At 60.2% G+C, this 20056-nt stretch overlaps 2 protein-coding genes across 5 annotated transcripts; one reads left to right on the top strand and one right to left on the bottom strand.

The window, feature by feature from the left end:
- Positions 1 to 15: 15 nt before the first annotated feature.
- Positions 16 to 7360, top strand: LOC118719594 (BRCA2 and CDKN1A interacting protein). 2 transcript variants are annotated; one of them, XM_036439340.2, is made up of 7 exons: positions 16 to 229; positions 1656 to 1730; positions 2218 to 2298; positions 3453 to 3542; positions 4326 to 4513; positions 5560 to 5734; positions 6938 to 7360. In XM_036439340.2, the coding sequence occupies exons 1-7, from the start codon at positions 53 to 55 to the stop codon at positions 7103 to 7105; spliced, it is 954 nt and encodes a 317-aa protein (XP_036295233.1). In that variant the 5' UTR covers positions 16 to 52; the 3' UTR covers positions 7106 to 7360. The 2 variants fall into 2 exon arrangements, with proteins under 2 accessions (XP_036295233.1, XP_036295231.1); XM_036439338.2 differs by having other exon boundaries at positions 17 to 229; positions 6935 to 7360.
- DHX32 (DEAH-box helicase 32 (putative)) lies at positions 7176 to 18924 on the bottom strand. 3 transcript variants are annotated; one of them, XM_036439332.2, is made up of 12 exons: positions 18494 to 18920; positions 16556 to 16749; positions 15164 to 15536; positions 12720 to 12965; positions 12094 to 12193; positions 11846 to 12004; positions 10639 to 10830; positions 9930 to 10079; positions 9195 to 9382; positions 8416 to 8597; positions 7432 to 7632; positions 7315 to 7389 (listed from the first exon to the last, which is right to left on the bottom strand). In XM_036439332.2, the coding sequence occupies exons 1-11, from the start codon at positions 18770 to 18772 to the stop codon at positions 7467 to 7469; spliced, it is 2229 nt and encodes a 742-aa protein (XP_036295225.1). In that variant the 5' UTR covers positions 18773 to 18920; the 3' UTR covers positions 7315 to 7389; positions 7432 to 7466. The 3 variants fall into 3 exon arrangements, with proteins under 3 accessions (XP_036295227.1, XP_036295225.1, XP_036295226.1); XM_036439334.2 differs by lacking the exon at positions 12720 to 12965 and having other exon boundaries at positions 7176 to 7632; positions 18494 to 18922; XM_036439333.2 differs by lacking the exon at positions 8416 to 8597 and having other exon boundaries at positions 7315 to 7632; positions 18494 to 18924.
- Positions 18925 to 20056: the final 1132 nt, after the last annotated feature.

Genomic DNA, 20056 nt, shown 5'->3' with positions numbered 1-20056 from the left:
TCTGCGGCTGCGCCCCGGGCGGGGGCTGCGCAGGCGCAGTGAGCGCGGCAGCATGGCGTCCAGGCCCAAGCGGCGCGCCGTGGGCGGTGGGACCCCGCAGCCGCCCGGCGCCCCGGTCCCGTGCCACGAGGAAGAAGAGAACGAGGAAACGGAGGACCAGGACGACGACGACGACGACGACGAAGGGGACAGCGACGAGGAAGAGGATGAAGACGAGGTTGTGGGCGAGGTGAGCAGCACCCGCGACGCCGGTTTGGCGTCCAGCTGGGAGCGCGCTTCGCGGCAGCCGCGGCCGGGGAGGGGCAGGCGCTCGGGGCAGCGACTTCCAGGCCGTAAAGGGCGCACTCGGTTCCCCTGCGGCCTCTGCACTCCGCGGCCGCACAATGACTTCAGGCGTTATACCCGGCCCGGCCCGCCCCTTGTCCCCAAGGAAACCCGGCACGGCGATGGCCTTCGGGGCTTTACTTTAACAAACGTGTGTGTCATTGGTTCCAGAGGGGAAGGTAGAGGCAGAGAGGAACGTCCACGAGGAGAGAGAACCATGGATGGGCTGCCTCCGGCCCGCCCCCTTCTGGGGATGGAGCCCGCATCCCGGGCCTGGGATGATCTGGTCCACAGGTTGATGCTCCACCACGAAGGCCAGCCGGACAGGAGTTTGTTTAGTATTTTAAAGGGATACCTACGTTCGGACCCGAGTCATGACAGTTGTTTGGTTTAGTTTGCTGGCCACGTGACCTGGCTGAGCTGACTTCAGAGCCAGGGTCCAGGGCCGTACAAGGATCTTGTGTTCGGGCGCTGGCCAGTTAGCCCGGTGCTTACACCCGTGCACAAGGACGGGCGGCGGAAGTGAGTTTGCTGTCCCCCTGTGGTCTCCGTCAGCCAAGACCCACGTCCCAGGACCTGCACAACCGGAAATGCGTGCAAGTCACCTCTCACCGGAGCCCCGGTCCTCCAGGGTGATGTTGTGTGGCATTTGAAAGCATCTCGGGTTTTGTTTGTGGTGTGAAGTAATCCTTCCATTTATTTATTTGTGGGATATTTCAGTGGTCACCCAGATTGTGTCCTGGTGGTTCTGCAGATGGAGGTCAGGGACCCAGCTGCACACCTTCTGGGCCCTGTACCCCTGCCCCAGGGACTCCTGTCCTCCGTTCCCAGCTCAGATGGCGCTTCTCAAGGGAAGTCTGTCCTGGCCTTGTTTCCAAGTTGCTGTGTAGGCGCAGCTGTACGTTTACGTGAATATTTCCCTAACGTCTGTATTCCCACCTACACCCCGGCTTTCTGAAGGCAGGGAGGGTCCTTCACGTCCTCACCTGGTCACCTGAGCGCCGGGCACAGTGCGTGGTGCGCGGTGTGCCAGGCGGTGTATCTGGCAGGTGAATGGCTGGGATGGGGCGCAGGCGGTGCAGGCCTGTGAGGTGGTCCTGTGCGGGTCCCCTGTGGCCGGCGGTGAGCGCTCCTGCGTGGCTGCTCTCACCCGGAACCCTGGCCAGTGTCTTGTTCTTCCGCCTTTGTGAACAGGGCTGAGGGGCTTTGGGATTTGTGCGCGTTAGAGCCAGAAGGATGGAGGTAGCGGGAGAAGGACATCTGCAGGGGCACAGAATGCCTGACGTCCTTAGAGAGTTCTGTGTGATGACCAGTTTGTGTGTTATTTACAGGAAGTGAACGTTGAGTTTGAAGCTTACTCCATCTCAGACAGCGATTATGACGGAATTAAGAGATTGCTGCAGCAGGTACTGCTTTGTACTCTTCATGCACAAACTCGCTCTTCTGAGAAAATCCAGGCCCGCCAGCACCGCTCCGTCAGCTCGCTCCTCTCTGCTTTAATTCCCTTCCCGTCCTCTCTTCCCCTCCCCCGGCCCCAGCCCCGGCCCAGAGGGAAGGCCTCTCTGTGCTTCTGCTCCCAGCCCCTTCCTCCATGGACCTGTTTCATGTTCCTCCTCCTGCCACACTGGCAGCTGCTGTACTTGACCACTGTTCTGTCTCGTCCTAAGTCACGTCCCGGCTCTCTCAGGAGAGGAATTCTTCCGTGGAAGTCAATCCCGGCAGCACCTGCTGCTGCTCCGTTTTCCTTGCCCCACACGTGAGAGAGCTTTAGTGTCCTAGTCACCTTCCTGGTCAGGTCATTGGCGTTTCATGGTTTTTATTTGAACATGGAAGTTAGGAGTATTTTTAGGTCTCGCACTCTGACTTTAATTTAAAATCATGTTTTTCTCTTAGCTTTTCCTAAAGGCACCTGTCAACACTGCAGAGCTGACAGAGCTCTTAATCCAGCAGAACCACATCGGGAGTGTGATTAAGGTCAGCAGGCGGCTGCGCTCATTCTCATTAAATTGGTTCTTTTTCCTGGTGAATAGCCGGCCGGCCGGATGCCTCAGTCGGCACGGAGCAGGAGGACTGGGTTATGAGGTGGGTGGCGGTGGAGAGGGAGAGAAGTGGGCTGGTTCAGAAGGCATTTGGGAGGTGAAATATGATGGGCTGGGGGAGGGGAAGGGAGTCAGGCATGACTCCGAGGGTCTGGCTAAGCAACCAGGACAGCACATGGAGGACGGTGGGTTGGGAGGGAACCTGGGTGCGGACTGGTACATTTCGAGTTGTGATTTGCCTGTGACAATGCAAATGAGCTATTGCACAGCAGCTGGAGGCTTGGGAGTTTTTGAAGACAGGAAGTCCCGGGGAGGGTTCCAGGAGAGGGCGCATAGACCCCCCCCCCACCTCTTGACGGGAGGAGCGTGTGGGTCACTGTCCGACAAGGAGGGATAGGCAATGTCCTTGTGGCCCTCTGGGAAGTACAGGCGGTCATGACCTTCTGTGCCGCTGTCAGTCTGACACAGATGATGCGTGTGCCCACCTTGTAGGGTGGGAAGTGGACGCAGGGAGTAGCTGAGTGTAAGTGCTTAGAGCTGTGTGGTACATGGCTGGCGCTCCGTGTGGAGCTGTCACTGGTGTGGTCCTGTGCCCACCCCTTTGCCCAGCTCATTGTCGACTCCATTTCCTGCCGGGACCTTCCGTGTTGGACGAGGCTGAGCAGGTCGGTCTTGGAAGAGGAGCGTTTGGTGCATCTAAGCCACGTTCAGGGGCAGCCACGCTTTTCATTAGCTGTTCTCTGAATTTGCCATTTCGTTCTCGCCTCTCTGTCTCTGCCTGAGAATAAGCGCCCCCCGGGCATCGGTCACCTTCTTAGGAGCCTCACTTCGGTGAGGCATTAGCTGTTCTGGGTTGTAATATGTTGAGAATTTAGTAAAGCCTCGTATCCGTTAGGGCAGGAGAGGTCACGCCCAGTGTGGAAAGAGTATGGAATCGGAGGCACAGGGCCACACTGCCGTTACCCATGGTGCTTTTCTGGTGACAGTGATAAGACAGTTGTTTAAACAGAGGAATGAGGCTAGATTCCAGGCGTGGTGTTCTGTTTTTCCCAACCAAGTGTAAATCAAACACTTTTCTTTTTAAAACAGCAAACGGATGTTTCGGAAGACAGTGACGACGACGTGGACGGAGATGAGGTTTTTGGTTTCATAAGCCTTCTCAATCTAACCGAACGCAAGGTGGGTCCCCCGGGCACCTGGGCGGTCCCCCGAGGCCGCCCCGCCTGTAACACATGAGGTTTCTGTCCTGCCTGACAGTGTGGTAAGGGCGTGTGCTCTTGCTAAGTCTCACTGCAACCTGTTTTCAAGTGAAGGTGATTTTTTATGTTTTTAAAAAATATTCTTATTCAGAGGAAGAGAGTGGGAGAGCGAGCTAGAAACATCAGTGATGAGAGAGAATCATGAGTCGGCTGCCTCCTGCACGCCCCACGCTGGGCCTGTGCCCCGACCGGGAATCAAACCATGACCTCCTGGTTCCTAGGTCAACATTCAACCCCTGAGCCACTCCGGCCAGCGGAGGCGTTAGTTTTGACTGGTGTGTGCCAGTTCAAGCCCTTCCTCCTGTGTGTAGAGTCCCCCGCCTGCCGGGCTGACCCGTGGCTGGTCTGCCCCCCTCCCCTCCCCGGCCAAGGAGAGGGCGCTGCTGACACGGACAGTCACAGAGTTGGCGCTCATCGCTCTTTCCTGCTCTCTGCTGATCCAGGGAAAAGGGATCCCAGCTGCTTCCCCTCCTCACGGGGCGCAGGCTGCACTCTGCTTTAAATGAGCTTGCAGTTCCCGCCGCCACCTGTGAGGTGCACTAGCTCACCCCGGCCCTCTCACCACCGTCATGGGCAGTTACACCAGGCACAGTGGCCTCAAGCACAGGCTGGGACAGAACTGCCCTCCTGTGGGCAGGCGGTGCTCCCTGTCGGGCTTCCGCGGGAAGCGATGGCCTGTGGTCAGCGCCGTCTCTGCTTTCAGGGGACCCCGTGTGCCGAGCAGATCAAAGCGCTGGCTCTGCGCGGCTGTGCGAAGAGCTGTGAGAAGAGCGTGGTGGAGCAGCTGGACAGGCTCCTCAGCGACAGCTCCCGGCCCGTGGGCCTGCTCCTGAGCGAGCGCTTCGTCAATGTCCCCGCGCAGATCGCGCTGCCCCTGCACCGCCAGCTCCAGTAAGCCCGGCTCCCCGGGGTCAGGAATGGGGCACGGAGAGGGTGTGGAGCCCGCCCTGGGCTGGGCGGCCGGGGGTGGGCGCGAGTGCTCGTCCGGAGCTGCGCAGGGTCGTTATCGGCTTTTCTGTTCGAAAAGGCTGTTCTGACAAGTCTTCGTAACCTTAAAGATTTCAGTGGCATTCAAGTAGGTGAGTCTCATGTAAACTTTTCACTCCTATTTGACTAGTTTTTCACCTTTTTCATGGGTAGATTAACGTGAAAAATACTGAATAATTACAACAGTAACAAAATTCCTCAATTTCATTGGGAATGAAACTCAGCGCCTGTGTCTGGCCCCTGGTGGTCAGTGAGCATCATAGCAACTGGTCGTTCCGCTGTTCGGTCTATTTGCATATTGGGGTTTAAATAGATTCCTCCCCTCCCCCCAATCTCCGAAGTGGGTTTGTTTTCCTGATCAGCGGGAGCTCACATTTCTCTGATTTCCCGGCGGTGGCCGCCTTCTCCTGATCCTCCGGGAGAGGAAGCTGAGTGGCTACTGTGCGTTCCCTTGTTTTTGTTTGCCGGGTGCACAGGATGATGCCTACTTTTCAGGAAGGAAACGGAGGCTTCACTGCTGTGGGGCTGACTGCAGAGCTAGGGTGTCTGCAGTGTGGCTTCTGCAGCGTGAGCGGTTAGTCCTGGACTCGTGATTGGAGACTGAGCAGACCCAGGCTCCCGTGGCATTGGGAGTGGCCATGGCCTTTGTGTGTTTCAGTCCCATGTTTGCTGTTTTAAAACTCGAGGTTCTTAGTGTCTTTAACTTGTGCACAGAGCGGTGAGGTTGAGAAATCGGAGACATCTGCTGACAGCTCAGAGCCTAATCTGAGCGACTCGTCACCCTGTTCTTGATGAAGCACTGTTAGAACGATCCAGAGTGCAGGCGGCAGAACTGAAACGCACTGCTGTGCGCGGTCCCAGCAGCCCTGCCAGGCGTCCCGCTCCCCCGGGCCTGGGGGTGGCTGGGCTGATGTCGCCTGGCCGGCAGCAGACCTGTGTGTGTCTCGTAGAAAAGAGCTGGCGGAGGCACACAAGACCAACAAGCCGTGTGGGAAGTGTCACTTCTACCTTCTGATCAGCAAGACGTTTGCGGAAGCAGGAAAAAACAATTCCAAAAAGAACCAGAGCAGCCAAAAGAAAGATGAGTTAATGTTTACAAATGCAGAGGAAGAATTTTTCTACGAGGTAAGATGCTTGTTCACTGTGTTTGTTTAGGTGGAACCTCCTGTTCTCATTTCGGTTCTCAACAAGCAACCCTTTCATGCCGATGTGATCAGTGTGTGTCTCAGGGGACAAAGGGGAGAGAGTGAGTTCACTGCTAAACCCACCTTGTTAACATTTCAGGGAATGGTGCTGGGAATGTGTGTGTTTTGCTTTTGCTGACTTGGTTTTCAAACAAATCGCTTCTTGAACAGCCTTCCAGAACAAATTAGGTTTGAGAACCAAGGTTCCCTGTATATGGGGATTTTCTTGACAGTAAGGACTCTCCCATTTTCTATCACTTCTGAGCGTGGCCCTGTTCTCCTCCACATCCCCCTGCCGGCAGCTCCCAGTGCCGGGCGCGCGCTGGGTTCGCACAGCCATTGCCGCCAGCCCCTGTTGGTGGTGAGTGTGTGAGGGAAACCCCGCACCTGCGGGAGGGACCAGGCGTTGGCAATGCGCTGGGAGAGCTGTGCTCCCAAACCCGGGAGGCAGGGTCAGCCTGGCTCCAGGTGGACATGGAATCTGAGGGACAGAGGCGTCAGTTGAGGTCCCAGCCCACCGGGTGGACCTCGTCTGACTCCCGTGCCGCTCTGCCCCTCGTCCTGGATGTCATCCCGTTAGTGGGTTTCTAGCACTTTCTTTCCTGGAAAGGTGCTTGTGCGCGATGGCCAGCCACATGGAGCACATCCTCCCCCGTGCAGCCCTCCCCAGGAGTAAACCTCCGAGGAGGGCCTGCTCCTGGGATGGCCGCCGCCCGCATTTCTCTGGAGACTCCGGTCAGCACTGGCCGCACTGCGGGTGCTTCCGGAAGGAGACGGGGACTGAAGCGTGGAGGCTGTGCCAGCCTTTCGGGGTGTGTGGTGGTGGCACACGGCCGGCTCTGCACGCTTCCCCTCACCCCAGCAGCTCTGCCAAGGAGGCCGCTGGGCAGTGGGGAAGGCCTGCGTTTGCAGGGTTTTCTGTCAGCTGCCCAGTGCTGTGCCTGTTGCCGTCCCTGTCACGGGGGGTGACTGTGAGTGGCTTCAGAGGGGTAGACGGTGTGAGGGGTGATGGCTCGGTGTCACCCACTGCTGGCGAGTGTCCCTTCGGCTTCCTCCAGCCCGTTCCTATGGAAACGTGGCAGACAGTATTCTTTGCTGCTGACTGCATGCGGGTGGCTCACTCCCCGTGTTTGTGGTTCAGAAGGCGGCCCTGCGGTTCAGCTACTCGGTGCAGGAGGAGAGCGACTCCTGTCTGGGCGGCCGGTGGTCCTTCGACGATGTCCCGATGCAGCCGCTGCGTACCGTGATGCTGGTGCCGTGTGACCGGATGGGCGAGGTCATGGCCGCGCTGGAGGAACACCTGTCTGTCTAGCCGCTCCCCGCGGGGGTGCTTGTGCAACCACAGAACACCCAGGAGCTTCACCGACAAACTCCAGACTGAGATTTAGCTTTTCTGCACAAAGTAGGGTCCTGTGGCCTGTGTCTGTGACACAGTCACAAAATAGTGTTTAACATTTCTGGTCAAATTATGAATGGTGGGTTAAAAACCTTCCCCATGAGAAGAAAAACGTGGAGTAGTAATTTAAAGAACTCAATAAAAACTTCTATATTTTATTTTTAAATAATATACAAAGTGTCCGTTTGTTTCAAGACGCTCTTGTGCGGCTGGGAGGCCGTCCTCCCTGAGTGCTGCCGGCGCCACCCGCAGGCCGGGGCTCTGGGAGGGCCGGGCGTCACTGCAGGACGCACCTCTGCTCAGTAGTCTCGGGGCACTTCTCGCTCGGCGGCTGCTCCCCTTTGGCGGCAGCGGCCAGGCGGTCCGTGGCTTGCTGCAGGAGGTCCTTGCTCTCGCTGGGGGGCAGGTTGCTGAAGTAGTACTGCGGCGCCAGCTGCATGAACCTGTGCCCACAGAAACGGCGCTGTTGGCGGGAGACAGCGAGCTCGCCTCCCCCTCCCCTGCAGCAGCCACAGGCTGGCGTTAGCGTGGCTCCTTCTGCCCTGGCTGCTGATCTTGTGGAACCAGCCCACTAGCACTTCCCGGGCAGCTGGCTTCTCCACGTTAGGCCGCCCTCTGACACCGGGGATCTGCACTGCCCCTCCGACCCCCGGTGCGAAGGGTCCCACCTGATGCTCTGAGGCCTGGCCTCTGGGAGGGCCTTCGCCTCTCCCTCTTCCTACTCAGCGCTCCACGGCCAGCTGAGTGGACAGCTCTTGCTTTCCCTGGGTTCCTGCCAGAGCGCCCGCTGCCCACGTGGTGGAGGGACCTTCAGGACCGACCGCACTGTGCCAGCCTCTGGGAGGCCAGTCTGCCTCTCACACTGCCCCGCCCCCCACACCGTTCTCGGCAGCCGGAGGGTCTTCCCGTGCATGAGCTGGCACCCTTACCCTCCAGCTGCTGCAGTGCTGCCCTCGGCCTAACCCCGACCCTGTGGCCACAGGCACCACCTCTCGGGCCGCTGCCTGGCTTCAGTCCCCCTCTCCCGGCCCTCCGCCTCAACTCGGCTCCGTGGCTCATCAGGCCTGGCCCTGCGGGGTCCCCCGCAGCACTCGTTCCGGTCAGAGGCATCCCGCTTTGTGTTTACGTAACGGAGCCTCTGCTGCAGCCTGGAGGCAGGCCTGCCTGGGGATCAGAAACTCCTGTGACGGAGCCTAACGCAGTAGGAGCCCATCCCTGAGACGCACAGCTCCGGGGAGGTCTCGGAGGTGACCCGGATGTAGTTGTTCTCGCAGAGGCTGAACTTGTGGAAGAGGACCCACTCGGGCGTCTTCCCGCCGAGCGCGTAGCTGGACAGCGGGTGCAGCTGCGCCACCTGCTTGTGCGTCAGCATCAGGTAGTTGCCCGACCCGTCCACGTCCCGAGCGATCTAGGAGAGACGTTACTGTGGAGAGCAGCACTCTGTGCTGTGCTTGGTCAACAACCCCAAAGGGTCCTTTCCTCCCGGGCCCCAGAGCAGAGCCCACCCTGCTTCCTGCTTCCAGACCCGGAGTGAGACAGCAGCGCTGACGTCCGGCCCGCGGTGGGGCGCTGCAGCGGCGATGTCTGCGTGAGCACGCGCACAGTGGCCTCGCTGGCTAGTCCTCAGACCCAGAGCCAGGCCTGACCTCCGCGGGGGCGAGGCCCTCCGCGCTGAGACGCTGCCTCCAGGAGGCTCAGTGGGTGCGGGGAGTCAGCCCGCTTCTCTGGCGTGCTGTTAGCCTCCACGAGGAGCAGCGAAGGAGGCGCTTTCTGTTTGCTGGGCATTAGCCACCCCTGAATGTGAGCGAGTTCGCCAGCAGTTCAGAGCCGGCCCGCCCTCCCCCGCCCCCGTGGACAGGGGTGCTGTTCTGGCTCAGCCCGTCACGCCCGCGGGGAAGGACGTAAATACGAAGGCGCATCAGGGCTCGTTGCTTTAGTGAGCCTCAGTGAAGTGGTCACCGGAGGCTCCTGCAGGCCTGCCTGGGGTCAGCCCCGTGGCCCTCACCTGCATGAAGAAGCCGGACAGCAGGGCCTTCTTGATGTTGAGCGTGTTCTCCCGGGAGCCGAACGCGGGCTCTGCGTAGGGCAGCTCGATCCGCCGGACGGTCTCCACCAGCTCGGCGCGGATGGCGTCCGCCATCCTCAGGGCGGCGCAGCTCAGGAAGCGGTCCTGGCACCACTTCTCCACACAGTCTGGGGGAGGGCACGGGTCAGGATCGAGGGTGGGTCTGCAGGGGCCTGGCCAGGAAGGTGCTCTCTGCTTCCCGGGCCTGAGGGGTCACATGGGTGCGTGCGGGACACACACACACACACACACACAGCAAGGTGGGCCGTCCAGCGGGGATGTGCCAGGCTGCGGACAGCAGGGAGCACAGCTGTGACCCAGGGCGCCTGCAATGGCAGTTCCTTGTTTTCTCCCCAAATCGAGAGGGCAGGAGCTGTGCCAGTCTCGCTGCGTCATCCTGCCCCCAGCAACGCCCTTAGTGTGGCCGAGCTGAGCGCTGGGTCCAGCCCGCAGCCCCGCAGCCCCGCAGCCCCGCAGCCCCGCAGCCCCGCAGCCCCACAGCCTACAGCTGCCAGAGTTCTGGAGCCGGAGGGAGGGCTCTGCTCGGAGAGGCCTGCGGTGCCCTGAGGCCTCAAGCCCGTCCCCCCGGCGTGGCCAGGGGCTGGAGAGCGGCCTTCACTCAGCTTCCCGGGAAGGAGGGCTCCGTGGTGACCCTGGGAACCGAGCAGCACTTACGCTCACTGGCGGCACTCAGGGCCGCGTCTTGGTAGGCCTTGTAAACGTTGATGAGGGTGAAGTGGTCGCCTTCGGGGTGTAGAAACGGCCTCCAACAGGCCAGGGCGGCGGCCTCAGCTCCACGCGGCAGGTGCGAGAAGCAGCTGGGAGCTTGGAGACAAAAGGGGCGAGGGCGGCGTGAGGGAGGCGTTCGGGCAGCACAGCTCGGCGTGGAGCGGCGTCTTATTCCGACGGTCAGTTTTCCCTTTTACTCGGGCATCCAGGGGCCTGGGGCTGTCCTATGTGTGTCTCCTTGTTTCGGTTTGTCTTTCTATCTGCTGGTCACTCGGGCTGTGCTGCAGCGGGAGTGGGGACGGGCAAGATCAGAACACAGTTCTCCTGCAGCACAGCCTTCGGTCTGTCTGCAGCTGAAGCTTAACCTCAAGCATGCAGACCAGGGGAACGGGCAGGAGATAAAGCCTCGCACACATCGTTTGGGGAAGAACATGTCTCGTGACACATTTTCTTCAAATTTTTCTTGATCTGCGCTGCCGTCAGCAAAAGCTAACCTGGTGTGCTTTCACCAGCCAGGTTAAGACATTCACTAGCTCTGATGTAGGTTTTTTCACACGAAGGTAATGGTTATAATTTTCTACCTTTTCATCTGTTAAAATGCCTGATCCCATCTAAAGATCTAGCCGTGCAGATTCACAAAGTGAGTCCGGGGTACCTGTTACCATGGCAGCGATGGTCAGCATTTCATCCACACAATCAAACTCGCAGGACGCCAGGATGGACTTGGAGAGCTGCGGGTCCAGGGGAAACTCGGACATGATGATCCCGAACTCCGACAGGTTCCCGTCGTTGTCCAGCGCCGCCAGGTAGTCCAGGTCCTCCAGCGCCTGCATCAGGCTCTCGGGGGCTGGGGAGAGAGCGGTCAGCCTTGGGGGCTGGAGAGAGAGCGGTCCCGAGGCGGAGGGACAGACCAGATGTCCCTCCCCGGTGAACAAACAAGACTCAGCAGTTCCCAGACAGACACCAGGCCGTGAAGGGCCGACTCCTGAACGGGGACACCAGTGACGTGAGCCACGTGACTGCCCAGCTGCTGCCTGAAAAGCTGTGGTGCAGGGAGGGCAGCCAGATGGAGCCTCAGACCCCGAGCTGTGGGGATGGTGCTGCGGGATGGGGAGCCTGTGGTGGCCAGAGCCCGCTGGTCGGGGTGCGAGGAGGCAGCTGCACAGGGAACCTGGGGGATCTACGAGCGTCCCCTCCGTGGTCTGTAGCACACGTGAGAGCATCAGAGCCCGACAGCCACCCAGAGGATCAGAGGGCCCGTGCCGGTGCCCACACAGGACTGCGGCAGGACAGGCTCCTCCAGTCTCTCTGGGTGCCACTGCTGTCCGGTGGGAGACCTCTGAGCCCCCGTCCACACAGGGTCAGCAGTGACTCCCTCACAATGGAGGTCAGTGCTCAGCGCCAGGGAAGGGAGACAGCCGGCTTTGTTTTTAAAGAGCTGTATCAGGATCTGAGCCCACTTAGCAGCCTGCAGCCCAGTTACGCCAGATCGTTTCCTCACGGTTCATGGGCCTGAAAGGGAGGCCAGCTGGCCGTCTGTGATTGCTTCCACCAGCTGAACGCGGGGCAGCTGCACGGTCCCCTCCCCGGGCAGTCAGCGCCCACAGCCCTGCTCCCCGCGCAGCGGCATGTAGCTGTGTGCGTGCTGTCGGGAGACAATGAGTCCTCCCTGAACGCCGTCCCCGCGACCAGCCAGTCTCAGGGGGACCACCGAGAACGGGGTGCTGCATGCTGATGGAGAGCCTTGTGCTTCTCCCAACCGGACACCATAATTCCTGCTTCCTTCTCCCTGTGACCACACCGCTGCTCTGTCCCCCCCACGCCGCCGGCCGTCACCTCAGGCCCCGCCGCCGCCCGCACACCTGGCTGGTTGAGGAGGTCGCAGTGGCCCAGGCCGGCGATGGCGATGCGCTTCATGAAGAGCACCGTGCTCGTCAGGTTGGCCTCCTGCACCTCCGCCGGCTTCAGCGGCCGCATGTCCCTGGAGGCGAACTCCTCCGAGTACAGACGGAACAGCTTTCCTGGAAGAGACAGGGCGTGCTCTCCTGCCTGGCGTGGCTGTGGCCGTGGCCGTGGCCGTGGCCGTGAGTTGGGGGGTGCCCGCAGCTACCTGACGACGTGGGGCTGAGGGTCCGCTTGCGCGCCTCCGCCTGGCTGTGGCTGATGGGCTGCCGGACCCGCGAGCTCGCCCGGATGCGGGGGTTGTACACCTGTGGGGACAGCGCCGGCGTCACTCCCCCAAGGCTTCGTGACAGTCTTTGAGGGTGAGCCTGCCTATGCCATTTTCACTCATTTCCTTCTTTCAGAGCAGAAATAGAAAACAGCACAGTCTTTATGGTTTAGGGTGGAATTGTATTACGTAGTTATAGAGCTAAAACCTGTTAAAGTCAGCACCAGTGCACTTGAAACTAATCTCAGTGAGTTGCTTGTGGGAAGACGCTGATGACCTTGATCAAGGGTTTACCAGAAACACCGGGAGCCTAACTGATCAGGAGGCAGCAACTGGCTGAAGCAAAACCGCTGACGCGGCTCCCTCCCCCTTGTGCTGCCAGCTGTGTCCTTCCGCCCAGCGCCTCCTTCCCTTCATCGTGTCCAGACCACGGAGGTGCCCCCGAGGGCAGCGGGCCCTCCCTGCCCGGAGCAAACGGCGCCCTCACCCTCACCCTCGCTCTCTGGTCCACAAAGGGCAGGAGCAGAAGCGGACTCGGCTGTCGCCCGCTGTTGGGTAAGCGTTACCTTCCTCCTCTCCACACCCACGTCGATCACGAAGCGGACGGAGCTGCTGCCGATGAGGGCCTCCCCGGGGCTGGCGGTCAGCACCACTCGCCGCGGAGGCGCCGGGCCGCGGTGCTCCGTCTCCTCGGGCGGCTTGAACAGCGCGCACTTCTCTCTCGGGTACAAGGGCACCACCACCAGCTCGCCGCCGTCCGCGTCCCGGCGACAGGCTTCTCGGCAGACGCTTTCATAGGCTTTTTCAATATCCTAGAGGCAAAGGCGACACCAGCCATGAGATGTGGCACGTCACAGGCATGGTCACCACTGAACGTCCACAGGAAGGGACGTGTCTGTGGCTTTAACTGTAAATGAGGACGTGGCAGGAGCACGCTGGGGGGGGGGGAGAGGCAGTGTGCAGTTTCACTGCTCTCTGCAGGGTGTTTCCTCTGTGAGATACACTCATCCTCTTTCTGTGTTTAAACTTCACCTGAGGATGTTTTTCCATCGATTTCTTCAGAGAGAGTGGGAGAGAGAAGCAAAGACAGAAATATCGATGTGAGAGAAGCACTATGATTGGCTGCCTCCTGCGCACAGGCTGGGGAGGAGCCTGCAACCAGGTATGTGCCCTTGGCCGGACTGAACCCGGGACCCGTTAGTCTGCAGGTCTGCTCCACCTACTGAGCCGCCGGCCAGGGCTCACCCCAGTTTTCTAGCCGGATCAGCTCTCATCTCCGTTAACAGTGGCAGCGACACAGAAGTCACTCTCACGTCAGTGCGAGGCGTCACTGTGTTCCTGGCGGCAGAACCAGGAACCAGGAGCCCGTCTCCGGATTCCAGTCTCGTCGTGCGTACATCCTGCCTTGGGTCCCCCATGTCGTTCTGGGAATTATTCTCACCCCCAGCGCTTCGGACTGCCTAGCTCTTCACTGGCTCCTGGCTGCCTGAACTTCGCAGCTGCCAGGGGATCTGCTGCTGAGGCGGCTCCAGACGGGGAGGAGGAAAGAGCCAAGTAGGAGCAGGTGGTGCAGATGGTTCCGCCGCCTCACGCTCAGCTGGCCCAGGGCTTGGCGGTCAGAACCTTCAGAATTTGACAAATGTGCTTTCAACATGCATTTTGGGCTTCAAGTGGTTTGTAGTCCTCTCTCTCCCCCTCAGTGTGTGCGGTGCGTTTATCTCCGTGGGCTCCTGGAGTTACCTGCGGGGCCACGGACCCGGAGCCTCGCCCGCCGGAGGAGCTGTCCGCTCTCGGGGGACGCCCACGCGAGAGCCCCTCCTGGGAGACGGAACTGCCTCGTGCGGCTCAGAGTCGCCCGGTAACCAGCATCAACCTTTTCACCTGGCGACCGGGCTTCCTGGTGAAGACCTCCTGAGCCTGTGCCCTCCTTCCCGAGGCCTCGCCAGCGACACTGACAACCGAATCGCCGCCATCAGTTCTCCTCCCGTCTCCACAGTCACTTCCGGACTCTGCGGGCTTCTGGAGTAGCCGAGTCGTGCTGGAGGAGGACCCGGTGATATAAGTCCGAGATGGGCGAGGAGTCACTGCTGAGGAAGCTGTCAGCTCACACGGCGAGCTGATGACACGCTCTCGCAGCCATGCACTTGGGATTCCGAACTACTGTCCGCACGGAGCAGATGCAGCCTCAGCTGTGAGCCTGGGTCCCAGGGTGGGGACCAGCCCTCCCTGGCTCCACCGTCAGCGGAGGAAGCAGGTGACCGCATGTGGAGAGCCGAACAGGTTCCTTCGGGGCTTCTGTTCGGTCATGGGATCACTACCTACGTGGGTCACAGTCTGAAACAGGACTTCCGGAGGGAGAAGAGGGTAGGAAGGCCCAGGAAGCCCACCCTCAGACGGAAGGTCTCGTTCTGGAGACTGAGGCTCAGAGTCAGGGTAGCGGAGGGAAGGCCCGCCGTGCAGCTGCAGTACACACGGGTCCCCAAACCGCCCGCCACTAAAAGCAGCGACAGACTGTGCACGTTCCCAGTCGTTCTTTCAAAGACTCCAGGTGGACTGTTCTTCCTCTCTGCAGACGAGGTGCCCAACATCCGGAGGCAGCCCTGGGCGCACTGTCAATGTCCCTCTGCCTGACCCGCTGGCTGTTGTGGGAGCGTTTGTGGGGCCTCGTTTGCTTGTTTACTGACCCCGCCCACAGCCTTAGCTTGTTAGGTCCCGTCTCATCTCCAGCAGACGCTCCGGTCCTGGGGAGGGAACTAGCTCCGGGGTCGCTCCACGGACCTGCATGAGACCTCCTCCTGCCTGCACTCAGAGTAGCGCCTGGTTTTAGAAACGCTTCCTCTGCAGGCGGGTTTTATTCACCTGCCCACGTGTCCTCCAAAGTGACAAAGCGAGGAGCCAAATATCTAGCTCAGCGGCAAACTGGACCCGTGTGCTGGTCACTAAAAGCACCCGCCGGTTAAAGCGTTTCCGGCGTCACCGCTCCTTGGCGGGGTTAGAGTTGGTTACTTACTTGTTCGCAGGCCAGGAAGACGACAATGTCGCCCTTCTCGCCCGAGTGGTGGATCTCAAAGACGAGGCGCAGGACAGGCTCCAGGGCGTCCTCCGGGGCCCCGCTGAGGTGCACCACCTCCACGGGGTGCCCGCCGGGCACCTCCACCAGCGGCACGGCGCCGTAGAGAGCGCTGAGCCCGCCGAGCAGCAGGGGCGGCGTGCAGATGACCAGCCTCAGCTCCGGCCGGGCCAGCAGCACGCCCTTGAGGAGCCCGAGCAGCACGTCGGTGGCGATGCTCCTCTCCTGCACGTCGTCCAGGACGACCACGCCGTAGCTGGCCAGGAAGGGGCTGGACATCATCTCGCGCTGCAGCATGTCGTCCGTGCAGTACCTGCGGGGGCAAAGCTAGCCTCGTGCGGGGACTCCCTCCCACCCCCAACCCCGCCTCCCGGGACCACGAGATGCTGTAACCGGAGTTCGGAGCCTTTGCTGGGCCGAGTCCTTCCCGTCGGAAAAACTGACAGACCCTCACAACCGCAAACGCGCGTGCGTCCACTTTAAACAGGACAGACGGCCACGGGCCCCGAGAGCCTCGAGCCCAGGGAAGGCTCTGCTCTCAGCGCCCCCGGTGGTGCCCGGGCTCCGTGCGCTCCGCCCGGCCATCCCCCTCGCTGACGGCGTGTTTGCTTTCACGACTAAATCTGGCTGTGAGCCAGCGCCATGCTGAGTCCGAGTCCTCTCCCACGGCATGGGGGGGGGGGGGGGGGAGGCGGCGGGGCTGGGCCTGGCAGACCTCAGCTGACCCCTTCCAAGGAAGAAAAGGAAGGACGAGAGCACTTACTAAGCCCCACGTGTGCGCCAGGCACTGCTGCTGCCTTTCTCATTTAACCTTCAGGATAAATCTTGAAGGTAGACGTTACTAGCTCAAATTTATAAATAAGGAGACTTGGGAAAGTAGTTTGAAAAACATGGATCTAAACAACCATGGTGAGGGCTCATGTGCAGTTTTGTAACCACATCCGGGTTTTCTGTTTACACTGTGGGAGGTCAGGGAAGCCTTCCTGGAGGAGGTGACCCTGGCATGGACGGGGGAATCAGCCAAGCCCGAAGAGGCACGGCTCAGCAAGCAGAGCGGTGGTGCGGATGGCGAGACCCCAGGTCTGGTGGGCACACGGCCAGCCTGTACGGACCCACCCTGAGGTGGGGCTGGAGAAGACAAGACTGAAGTCTGGGGGCCACCCAACAAGTGACCTCCCTGAGGGTCACGAGGGTCGTGGAGAACTAGACCAGGACGAGGCCAGGCTGGGACAGCCGCCACGAGCACGGCGGATGTCTGGGTGTGGGATGAGGGGCACACGCTCCGGGGCGGGGCCCCGGCCCAGGGCCGGCGCGGCGGGCAGACCCACCCACCTCAGGATGGTCTCGCTGGAGCAGCAGTTCTCAAACGGGACCACGTAGCCCACCTCGTGGCCAATGTTGACGTCCATCTCGTCCGCCACGCGCAGGGCGAGCTGCACGGCGGGCTGCTTGTGCGCCTGCGTGCACACCACGCCGCCGTGCTGGTAGCGGACGGACAGGCAGTACTCGGCGCACCACTGCGGCACCTGCGGGCGAGGGGAAGCCCCGGGTCACGGTGTGAGCGGGTCACCAGCCAGTCAGCCTGAGTGAACCTCCCAACAGTCTGTTTACCCACAGTTACCACGGCAACGAAGGAAAGCCAGAGGATAGGAAGGTGTTAGCAGGACTGTTAGCGATTCCCAGATGTTTTTTAAAAAGGGCAGGTAAAAGTAAAAGGCAAAGTACATGTGTTTTTAACCTCAGCTATATTTCTGGGGGGAAAAACAAACGAAACAAAAACAAACACAAAACAAAAAAACTAATCTATTTATGACTTACTTTCTGGCTCCAGGAAACCTCCATAAGAAACATGTCTTACCATATCAACTACTGTGTTTTAAGCAAAGTAAACATTGCATAGCATTGAGATGAGAAATGGTGACTCAAGGTGGAAGCATTTATATTTAAATGCTCAGAATAAAGTAAACAGATGAGCTCGTTAGCAGCTCCTGTATTTAAAGGCAAACACACCGGCTTATCTCGGGTGCACTGGTGCGGGAGTGACCGGTGGGAAGTGTGAGCCCACGTGTGTGTACAGCAGCGTTTTTCAACCGCTGTTCCTCGCCACACTAGTGTGCCGCGAGATGTTGCCTGGTGTGCTGTAGGTGCAGACAAGACAAGAATTTTATAATTTTTCACTATTTTGTTTTCTTAATATTTCATAATAAAGTAATTATAAAATACTTTCTTTGTGTTTATTTGATTCCTATTCAAGAGAATTACTTTATATATAGTCAATATAGGCACAGAGTTAAATTTTTTAACATTTTCTAATGGTGGTGTGCCTCGTGATTTTTTTCATGAAACAAGTGTGCCTTTGCCCAAAAAAGGTTGAAAAACACTGGTGTACAGTCCCGACCCCGCCAGCGAAGTGCGCTGTCCGCCTCTCAGCCTTATCCTCGGTGGCTTCCCGCTGGGACACGGGAGGGAAGGTGGGGAGGGGGCTCACAGCCAGGGCAGTGACGCCACCTCGGGCTGCAAAGGAGGCAGACATCATGGGTGTCCTGAGAACCAGGTCTGGACCCCAGCGCCCTGGGTGCCGTGAGGACTGGGCCCAGCCCTGGCTCCCCAAAAGGCGATCACCAGGAGTGGCTGCCTGCCGCTTTAGGGGAGGCGGCCTGGCGACCAGGATCTGATCTGCATCAGGGCCTTCTCGACACCAGGAACTGAAATTCCACGAGCTGCACCATCTCAGCCAGCAAAGCAAAGTCCTCCACCAGCCCCAGGCGACAGGCACGGGCGCTGGGCTGCTGGAGGTCCTCGTAGTGGGCCCAGTCCAGACCAGAACCTGTAGCGGCTGTGGCGTCCTGGACCGGCTCAGCGCTGCCCGCGGGGGACACGTACAGGCAGATGCCCGCCTGGCTCCTCCCACAGGCCAGCCTGCCTGTGCCAGGGGCCCCCACTCACTCCTCACTCAGAGCAGTCACCGAGCCCACACCTGGAGCAGCCTTAGGCCCCAGTGCCCCCTCCCAGACTCAAGATCCGCCCCCAGCCAAGAGTCCCCCCAGCTTTACCAACAAGCCATCGAGGCATCCTGCCAGTCACACCCTGAAGCCCTGGCAGGCACAGCACGTGTCTCAGCTTTAAAATCCACGCAGCTGAGGCCATGGGCGTGGGCCTGCTCCCACCCTCAGGAAACCCAGAGGCACGCTAACCCCAGGCGCCAGCACCCTGGCCCGGGCCCCGGCGTGCACCGGGACTGCTGCGCGGCCTGTGGCACCGGACACTCACCTGGGAGCTCTTGCCGCACCGGGCCTCCCCGCAGACGATGACCACCTGGCTCTGCAGCAGGCTCTCCATGAAGGAGTACTTCTCCGCCCAGATGGGCAGCGCCTCCCGCTCCCGCAGCAGCTTGTAGAAGCGGGAGGAGTAGGGCAGCCCGTCGAAGGGGTTCAGCTCCAGGTCCTCGCAGGCCGGCAGGCCGTCCTCCTCGCCCTCGCTGGACTCCGGGGACTCGGGGAAGTAGCGCTTTTCCGCCGAGGAGTTGGGACATTCCAGCTCTTCGTCCATCCTGCCGAGGAGCTCACGTTGAGGGCATCCCAGCCGAGTCCTCCCAGGGCCTCTGCATGCGGGGAGGGCTGACCCCCAGGACGGATGCAGGCTCCAGGCGGCCCTCCCCGGGTCCGGGTCTCAGCACCCCGCTCAGTGCCGTTGGGAGCCCGGCTGGAAACAGAAAAGCCAGGTCAGGCCGCAGTGTCCGAAGAAAAACATGGCCCTCCTGTGCGGCCCCGCCCGCCTCCTCCCTGCCTGCGGAGCCCGGAGCTGGGGCGGCTCTGAGCCCTCTCGGCTGCCCAGCTTGGAAAGTGCCTCCACGGGGGACAGTGCTCCCTGCCATGCCCGCACCGGCTGGCCGACCACAGTGAACGGAAAGCCACGGGGAGGGCGGTGGGGCTCCGGCCCTGGCCTCGGCCTCCCCGAGGTGCGGGCCCAGGAGAGGCGATGGGCGTCCGCTGAGCGCCCCGAGGCTCCGACCACGAGAGGTCTGCTGTTGTTCAAGTTAGAATTCCCTCTGGTTAGAGGAGGCCGTTTTTAAAACGCCACCTGCACCTGCAGGGTCCGGGCGTCCTGGTGAGCTCTTTCCCGGGGCCCCCGCCTTGCCCCGGGGTGGCTGGTCTAACACACAGAACCCGGTGTCTGCGGAGCTCCAGGGCCTCTGGCCTCCAGGTCAGGTTCAGGAGGCAGCAAAGACAACGTGCCACTTAAACGGAGGAGAGACATGTCCTACGAAAGGACAGACCTGTCACCGCCCTCCCCTTCCCCCAGCAGGAAGGGCCTGCTGCTCCCAGTGACCGGGTGTAACCGGCAGCCCCAGGGCCGGGGACAAGCCCCTTTCACCGTAACCAGGGAAACTAAAAAGAAAAAAGTCAATCAAAAGAACAAACCCTAACATGGCATTTCGCCCTTTAAATGGCTTCACGGGCCCAGGTGCTGCGCTGTGGCTGTGGTGGGTGCTGGTGGCTGGAGGCCAGTTCTGGCCGAAGGAATAGGAGGCTCGGGCCGAGGACACACACGTGGGAGCGCCTCCGGCTGAGGGAGTTGGCCGTCCCGCCCCCGCCCCCGCCCCGACACTGAGGCCCAGAGAGAACACTATGCTTGGGAAGAAATAACCATAAAACAGGAAATGTGTTGCTCTTTCAAAGAAAGAAAAAACATTTAAAAACTTTGAAAAATATAGTTTAATCACCTCCATGAAGTTAGTAACATGTTTAATATGTAACTATCCCCAGGCTTGTTACACTTCAATTTCACCGTCACCGAAGCCAAGGGCTTATCCTCCCTGGGACTTTCAACTTG

The sequence above is a fragment of the Pipistrellus kuhlii genome, unplaced genomic scaffold (genome assembly GCF_014108245.1).
Source record: "Pipistrellus kuhlii isolate mPipKuh1 unplaced genomic scaffold, mPipKuh1.p scaffold_m20_p_15, whole genome shotgun sequence".
NCBI classification, from domain to species: Eukaryota; Metazoa; Chordata; class Mammalia; order Chiroptera; family Vespertilionidae; genus Pipistrellus; species Pipistrellus kuhlii.
The sequence above is the reverse complement of the archived record's forward strand: the minus strand, read 5'-3'. Positions and strand labels throughout refer to the sequence as shown.

Excerpts from the sequence above, each read along its gene's own strand:
- LOC118719594 (XM_036439338.2), top strand. The coding sequence starts at position 53 with ATGGCGTCCAGGCCCAAGCGGCGCGCCGTGGGCGGTGGGACCCCGCAG. Across the intron at positions 230-1,655 it reads AAGACGAGGTTGTGGGCGAG|GAAGTGAACGTTGAGTTTGA; the intron begins GTGAGCAGCACC and ends TGTTATTTACAG. Across the intron at positions 4,514-5,559 it reads CCCCTGCACCGCCAGCTCCA|AAAAGAGCTGGCGGAGGCAC; the intron begins GTAAGCCCGGCT and ends TGTGTCTCGTAG.
- DHX32 (XM_036439332.2), bottom strand. The coding sequence starts at position 18,772 with ATGGACGAAGAGCTGGAATGTCCCAACTCCTCGGCGGAAAAGCGCTAC. Across the intron at positions 12,005-12,093 it reads CCTCAGCCCCACGTCGTCAG|GAAAGCTGTTCCGTCTGTAC; the intron begins GTAGCTGCGGGC and ends TGTCTCTTCCAG. Across the intron at positions 8,598-9,194 it reads TGTCCGGCTTCTTCATGCAG|ATCGCTCGGGACGTGGACGG; the intron begins GTGAGGGCCACG and ends CGTCTCTCCTAG.